This window comes from Erinaceus europaeus, chromosome 8 (genome assembly GCF_950295315.1).
Source record: "Erinaceus europaeus chromosome 8, mEriEur2.1, whole genome shotgun sequence".
Classification (NCBI taxonomy): domain Eukaryota; kingdom Metazoa; phylum Chordata; class Mammalia; order Eulipotyphla; family Erinaceidae; genus Erinaceus; species Erinaceus europaeus.
The window spans coordinates 28675439-28683660 of record NC_080169.1 but is presented as its reverse complement, the minus strand read 5'-3'; the positions used below and the strand labels follow the sequence as shown (position 1 = coordinate 28683660).

Genomic DNA, 8222 nt, shown 5'->3' with positions numbered 1-8222 from the left:
CAGACTCTAAATTTTCTTCAGTTTTTTTACAGAAGTAATTTACAAGGTGTGAGTTGAAACATCCTTATAGTAATTATTTATTTAGTATTTTTTAAAAGGGAGAGACACCACAGTATTAGAACTTTGCCTAGTGGGGCCAGGCAGTAGCGCAGCAGGTTAAGCGCACATGGCTCAAAGTGCAAGGACTGGCAGAAGGATCCCAGTTCGAACCCCAGCTCCACACCAACAGAGAAGTTGCTTCACAAGCGGTGGAGTAGATCTGCAAGTGTCTGTCTTTCTCCCCACCTCATCCCACCCCCGACTCTGTCTTCTCCTCCTCTCTCAATTTCTCTCTGTGCTATCCAACAACAACAGCAATAATGACAATAACAACAAGGGCAACAAAAATTCAGAGAAATGGCCTCCAGGAGTAGTGTATTTATAGAACAGGCAGAGAGCCCCAGAGATAACCCTGGAGGTAAAAACAAAGCAAACAAAGTGTCCATTGAGAGACTGAATGTGGTAGGATCCCATAGGTGTGAAAATACTGGTTGAAAAAATTTTCTAAGCTGATAGGCTTTTATTATCATTATCATTATCGTTGTCATCATCATCATCTCATTATAGAAGTTACAAATGTTTGATATATAAAGCAAAAAAAAAAAAATACCATGCAGATTGTTTATGGCACATAAAACCAAAACTACATTTCTGTTGTTCATTTGTCTGTATTTGAAAACAGTTTTGCTTAGAACATGAATAATATATTCCCCTGGTTGTTTTTCCTTTTACATTTGCTTCAAAGGCTGTAAAAGTAGTTTAAAAGAGCTGTGTGTAGACTTTTGGGCAGGGAGTTGGCCACTTCTGCCCCAGGTATTTTAATTTCACATACTATTGATTTCTATTCCTCATGAACACAACAGAAACATAAATCACTGTCCTCAACTTTATCCGCCACTAGGATTTGCCTATGAAAATGATCATATGGCTATGCCTTTGAGAAAGCTCACATGCAATAAAGTCTTCATGTTACCATACTTTCCTGCACATTCTTTGCATAGAAGTCATTTGATTATATTAACGTGTATTTCAGACAAGCTTCTCATTAAATGAAAAGCCACATTTCTGGAGCATGAAATAAACATGCAATATATTTTATACAACTGGCACTGTAGTATCACAAAACATAAGTGCTCTAACAGCAGTGAGCAAAAACGATGCAGGTTGATTCATATGTCATATAGAATTTCTCCAATACAATGTGCTTTGGGGCAAATTGCACAGCTAGCAGAGACATGCTCACTTGTTTCAAGTATATTCTGACACAACAGTGGTTACTATTTACATTTGTAACCCAGAGTACCAGAGTTTGAAGATATGCCCCCTACCCCCATCTTTCTTTGGCAGTGGGGAGAGGGACTGGAAGCACTGGAAGGAGCTGTTCATCTAAATTACAGCAAAAGAAGAAAAATCTTGACATCTCAAGAGGAGCTGGGTGAGTAAATCCATAAAGGAAGCACAACAAGCTGATAATCAATCAGTGAGGTTGGAGATTGGGAGCTTATTTGGTGAAGGGTATTAAAACTGGATCCATAGGAAATCTTTAACAATAAATGTGCAAACAGCCACTTTATCTGAAAATGTGAAACCACAGTATTGAAATGGCATACATCTGAAAAGTGAAGAAATAGATGCTAAGAGTGAGTCAGAAGCACATGAGTTGTAAAGAGGTTGAACTCAAGAAGCCAGATCAGGCAACACTGCTTAATACTATCACATGATCTGCCCCGAGGCCCTGTATTTAATTAAAATGAGTGTGGCAGAGGGAAAACCAGAAGAACGCAGTCGTTCTTAGTGGAGGGACTCAGAGTAGTTGCACTGAACCGTAACAGCCTGGGTTTGTGGGGATTTAGCATGGACTGCCTCTACTGTTTCCTGGGACTGCTACTTCTAGCTGCAAGAGTGCCACCTGATGCTGCCAAGCGTGAGTAACTCTCAATCTCTGTGTTTTACTCACTATTGGCTGAAGTAATGGGGTGTCTGAATTTGAGGTTGGATTTAGGGAAGTTCCTCGGGAAGCTTTCATGTCCCACTCATTTCTTCTGGACACCTCTGAGAATGTCCAAACTACAACAAAATGGTTCAGTTCTTTGCTCTAGGGTCTACAAAGGTGAAAAAAAAAAAAAAACTATACTAAACTCTCTTTTTCTTTCATGGAGTTTTTCCCCCATCACAACTGCCTCCTGCTTGCCTGCAAAACATGGGGGGAGGGGGCAGTGAAGAGGGAGAGGAAGTATGTGTATAATTCACAATTTCTGGAATGAAAATAAAGCTATGCTTCTCAGTAAACTTCATTTGGTTTCCATCCACTAGAGGTGAAATGAAACCCATAATCTGGGGACAGATTCCATAATAGTCTTAATGATTATAATCATCATCATCATCATCATCATCATCATCTTTCTTTATAGACCTGCAGGAGCTTGCTGTCACTATAGCAACATTACTGAGTGTAAAGCCATTTGTGGCTGGCATCTTTTAATTTTGTAAAACAAAAACAATGCTAATTTTCAGGTCAGAAAAATCAGAATCTTTGGTGGAGTCGAAATATCATAATTTTAAAAGCTTCACCAGGGTCCAGGCTGTAGCTCACTGGTTAAGGCAGACACATTACCATAAGGAAGAAGCTGTGTTCAAGCCCACGGTTCCCACCTGCAGGGAGCAGTGGAGCAGTGCTACAAATGTCTCTATTTCTTCTCTCTTTCTTTCTTTTATTCCTTCCTTTTTTTTTTTTTTTTTTTGCCTCCAGGGTTATCGCTGGGACTCGGTGCCTGCACTACGAATCCACTGCTCCTGGAGGACATTTTCCCATTTTGTTGCCCTTGTTATGGTTGTTATTGTTATTGTTGTTATAGCTGTTGTTGTTGTTGGATAGGACAGAGAGGGTAAGGGAAGACAAAGAGGGATAGAGAACGATAGACACCTGCAGACCTGTTTCACCACTTGCGAAGCAACCCCCTGGCAGGTGGGGAGCTGGAGGCTCGAACCAGGGTTCTTATGCCAGTCCTTGCACTTTGCACCGTGCGCTTAACCCACTGTGCTACTGCCCAGCCCCCCAAATCTTCTCCCCTCTTTCAGCCATTATCAAAGAAAAAATAAAATGCAATAACCCTGGTGGAGAAAAAAAAATCCACTGAAGTTCAAGAATCCAGAGTAGAGAACCACTGAGCTCTTGGGGGGAGGGTCCCTTTGTCCAGCCCCAGAGATGGGGGCAGTGAGGACACTCATCCTCCAGGCCAGAGCAAGTGTGGAATGGGAGAAGGAGCTGGGGAATTTATGCCATCCATACCATCTCACCTCCAAGGATTTGTGACAGTCACTGGATGGAAAGTCCATACAATTTGGGGGCGGGGAGGAGAGGGAAGAGGGTTGGGGAGTAGGGATGTGCAGATGCTAAGAGGGGCACTGAGAAGGGTTCAGTGTCCACTTCATCCAGCCTATATAGTCTGCCTGCATCACTCAGGTGATTCGCACAGGGAACCCCTACAGCCCTCCTGGAGTAGATGGCCCTCTCTTTACAAACAAGCCAGGAAGCCTAGGGCACAGGTCTTGCTTTTCAGTGCTCCACCTGCAATTCTGAGAGAAGGATCCAGGATACAGACCTGTGGTGCCTGTGTACACCCTCACTTCACTCCTCCCTTTTCAGAAAAAGAAAGAAAGAAAGAGAGAGAGAAAGAAGGAAAGTTCTTTAATTAGTAGTCCTTGAGGAATGACTTGGTGCTAGGTGGAGAAAGCAAGCCAGGGACAAGGGCCGGGGGTGGGACGTGGTGGTTGGGGGCATGGAATCTCTTCAGAAAGCACACAGGTCTTTTTTTCCTGGGGCTGGTACAGGAGCCCAATGGCAGGAAGGCCTGAAAAGGGGAAAATGGGGGACTGTTGGGTCCCAAGTGTGTGCAAGTGGGGAGGGGGCTTTATTTGGGTGAGGAAGGGAACCCCTATGGGGCACGACCATTTCTGCTTAGGCTACTGGCCACCATGTTGTGCTATCTCCCCAGGCTTAACAGAGAAAAGTGCCCTCACCTGCTATGCTTGGAGGGTGTGGTGCATGGTGGCTGCAGAATAGTTTGCCTGCATGCAGGGGCCGCTCAGCTGCTCTTTGCCCCAGCTTGGCCCTGGAGGAGGCCTGTGACAGTAGATGGAGTTTCCCAGACTAGGAAATGGTCACAGTGAGAGCACATAATTCACCCCAGGCCCTGCCCCCTCAGGGGGTGAAAGGATGATGAAGGCCGCTGCTTTGCCAACTGCTGTCCTTCCTTCCTTCCTTTCCTTCCTCTCTCCCTCCCTCCTTCCCTTTCTCCATTCCTCCCTCCCTGCCTTCCTTCCTTCCTTCCTTCCTGCAGTTGGACAGACTTGGGTTCCCAGGGCCTGCACTGAGCTTGACCCACAAGTGACTTAGCTCTGTGGAGTTTCCATTTCCTTGTTTACAAAACTGAGAAAATGGGACTCTGAGACAAAGTGACAAATGGCACTTGGAATGAGAGAAGCTCGGTAGGTAGTAATTGTTTTACCTCAATGCACACCCCACAATAGCTCCCACCCCAGTCTGAAGTCATAGGAAACACAGAAAAAATGTTCATGAGAGGTTTCTAATTCCAACATTCTTTCCACCTGCACCTGTTTGTTAGGTAAAACAGATCATCTGGGGCTCAATGTGGACTGTGAGTTTGAGAGGAAGCCAAACATATTAGGTAGTGCTCAAAATTTGAATGGTCCTGGTTTTGTCTCCTTCTAAGTATCTGGTCAGGATAAACTAAATATATATATACATATATGTATGTATATATATATAGATATATATAGATATATATAGATATATATTGCACTGCACAAGGATCTAGGCCCTGGTTCCCCACCTGCACGGAAGGTCACTGTACAGGTGGTGAAGCAGGTCTGCAGGTGTTTATATTTCTCTCCCTCTCTGTCTTCCCTTCCCCTCTCAATTTCTCACTGTCCTATCCAAAAAAATTGAAAAGAAAAGAAAAAATACTACCTCTGGAGCAGTGGATTTGTAGTGCAGGGACCGACCCCAAGCTATAACCCTGGGCAAAAAAAAAAAAAAAAATGTGTGTGTGTGTGTGTGTGTGTGTGTGTGTGTGTGTGTGTGTGTGTAGGCATCCACAGTGTAACAGATACCAAAGGGTTCCTTACTCCTTTCTAATCATAGACCTTGGTAAAAAAAAAAAAAAAAAAAAGGAGGAAGGGAGTTGGGTGGTATGTGCAAAGACCGGTGTAAAGATCTCGGTTACAGCTCCCAGCTCCCCACCTACAAGGGAGTCACTTCACAGGCGGTGAAGCAGGTCTGCAGGTGTCTATCTTTCTCTCCTCCTCTCTGTCTTCCCCTCCTCTCTCCATTTTCTCTCTGTCCTATCTAACAACGATGACATCAATAACAACAATAATAACTACAACAACAATAAAAAAGGGCAACGAAAGGGAAAATTTAAAAAGTTTTAAAAAAAAGGGGGGGGTCAGGCGGTAGCTCAGCGGGTTAAGCTCACGTGGCGCAAAGTGCAAGGACCAGCATAAGGATCCCAGTTTGAACCCCCCGGCTCCCCACCTGCAGGGGAGTCGCTTCACAGGCGGTGAAGCAGGTCTGCAGGTGTCTATCTTTCTCTACACCTCTCTGTCTTCCCCTCCTCTCTCCATTTCTCTCTGTCCAATCCAACAACGAACGACATCAACAATAACAATAATAACCACAACAAGGTTACAACAACAAAGGCAACAAAAGGGGAAAAAATGGCCTCCAAGAGCAGTGGATTCATGGTGCAGGCACCGAGCCCCAGTAATAATAACCCTGGAGGCAAAAAAAACAGAAAGAAGGAAGGAAGGTGTTGTTCGACAGATTGTGCTACTATGAACACAGAGATGTAGACAGATGACCTTGGACAGGTGTATGTGCTTCCTTTGGATATATTTCCAGAAGAATTGTCTCCAGGGATGGGAGACAGCATAATGGTTCTGCAAAAAACTTTCATGAGTAAGGCTAACGCTTCGAGATCTCAGATTCAATCTCCAGCACCACCATAAGCCAGAGCTGAGCAGAGCTCTGATCTATCACTCTGCATCTTTCTTCTCTGTATCTCTCTCATTAAAATAAAGTAAATGAAATTAAAAGAAAAAAAAAAAAGAATGGACAGGTCCTGGGGCAGGTCCATTTCTAGAATTTTGAGAAGTCTCCAGTCTGTTTTCCACAGGGGATGGACCAGTAGAATAAGAAACAAGGACAGAAAAGGAAAGCCCAAAGTTAAAGTTAGACTAGGTTTGGTGATTTACACTAAAGCAAAAGACTCTGTGGAAGGACAAAATGGGAGGACAGGGTTGGGAGGCTTTGAGGTCCTGCTGCATGATCCCCTACCCCTAAGTTGGGGTGAGATTGTCTTGTAGACACTTATTACAGGGAGATGAGAAACTGAGAAGTTTTACCTATGTGTTAACAACTGCACTATAAACCATTAATTAAACCCCCAATAAAGTGAGAAAAAAAGGGGGAGCGAAGAGAAGGTGCTGACTAAGTAGTACACAGCCCAATCAGCTCACTGTCTGTAGCCAGAACAGTAGACCAAAAGCTATAGTGGCCTCTCATGCCCTGTTAGAACCAAATATATTTGCCTTTCCCATCCTACCCCAACCCCCGGTAATACTAATTCATTCTCCACTTTTCTTCTTCTTCCTCCTCTTCCTCTTTTTCTTCTCCTTCTTCTTCTTCTCCTCCTCCTCCTCCTCCCCCCTCCCCTCCTCCCCCTCCTCCTTTTTCTTTTTGCAATTTTGGTACTCCAAGGATATTATATGAGTGGATTTATTCAGCATATAATTTTTGAGCTTTGTTTCCTCTCAACATAATGTGTTTATTTTAACTGATTATTGTCACAACCAGCGTTTCACTGCTATAGGGTAATTTTTTCATAGAGAGCAAGACAAAGAAGGAGAGAGAATGAGCGTTAAAGATCTCACAGCATCAAAGCTTCCTCCAGTGTAGTGGGGGCCAGGTTCTGATCTGGATCTCACATGTAGCAAAGCCAACATAATTTTCTGGCATTGTGTGTATCAGTAGTTCTTGTAGTCTCTGCATACTACTTCATGGTATGGATGTACCACCACTTATTTAGCCATTCGCCTACTAAATGATATCTGGGTTGTTCCACTTTGTTGTTATAAATAAAAACAACTTGCTGGGAACCGGGCAGTAGCGCAGCAGGTTAAGTGCAGGTGGTGCAAAGCGCAAGGACCGGCATAAGGATCCCGGTTCGAGCCCCTGGCTCCCCACCTGCAGGGGAGTCACTTCACAGGTGTGAAACAGGTCTACAAGTGTCTATCTTTCTCTCCCCCTCTCTGTCTTCCCCTCTTCTCTCCATTTCTTTCTGTCCTATCCAACAACGATGACATCAATAATAATAACAACAATAATAACTACAACAATAAAACAACAAAGGCAACAAAGGGAATAAATAAATAAATATTTTTTAAAGTGAATTTTAAAGCGACTTGCTTTAAAAAAAGTGTCCCATCCAAGTTCAAACCCAGCCCCCACTGCACTGAAGGAAGCTTTGATGCTGTGGTCTCTTTCACTCTGTCTGTGCCTCTCTACCTTTTCTGTTGTTATCTTTAAAATATAATAGTAAATAGATAAAGATAATTCTTTTAAAAAGTTTAAGAGACTGGGAGATGCATCACTTAGTAGAGTACACAGTTTACCATGCATGAGGACCCAGGTACAAGCCCCCAGCACTACATAGAAGCACCATGCAAATGAGAAGCTTCACAAGCAGTGGAGAAAGGTACCCTAGTATCTCCCCTTTCTCTATCTCATTCTCTGCATCTCACCCTCTAAGGCGGGGTCTGCCAGGAGCAGTGGGATCCTGCAGGTATGAAGCACTGGCAGGAAAAAAATACTACCCCAAAATAATCCAATAATAAATAAGTAAAATAAAATCAAAAGATTTTTAAAAAAGAAATAAACTTTAAAACAATAAAAATTCCTCAATTCATTTAAAATTCATAAAAAGGTAGAGTCTGAATTCTTGTATTCAATATATTTTCAACAGACACTTTTAGTTATCCTTTATTTGCTTGACATACTCAACTCAAAATATTAAGTGCTTTCCAACCTTATGAAATGAAAAGTCAATTTAACTTGTTAGGTAAGTACTAAATGGGAAATGGAATGGACACTAAACTTGAGC

At 43.1% G+C, this 8222-nt stretch overlaps 1 protein-coding gene across 1 annotated transcript in view; it reads left to right on the top strand.

Annotated features, from left to right (window-relative positions):
- The first annotated feature begins 1791 nt into the window (after positions 1–1791).
- GPNMB (glycoprotein nmb) overlaps positions 1792–8222 on the top strand; it is a 34103-nt gene continuing 27672 nt past the window's right edge. Inside the window, exon 1 of the mRNA XM_007523962.3 lies at positions 1792–1963. Within this exon, the coding sequence (XP_007524024.1) occupies positions 1894–1963 (70 nt within the window). The 5' untranslated portion in view covers positions 1792–1893. The remainder of the gene's footprint in view (positions 1964–8222) is intronic.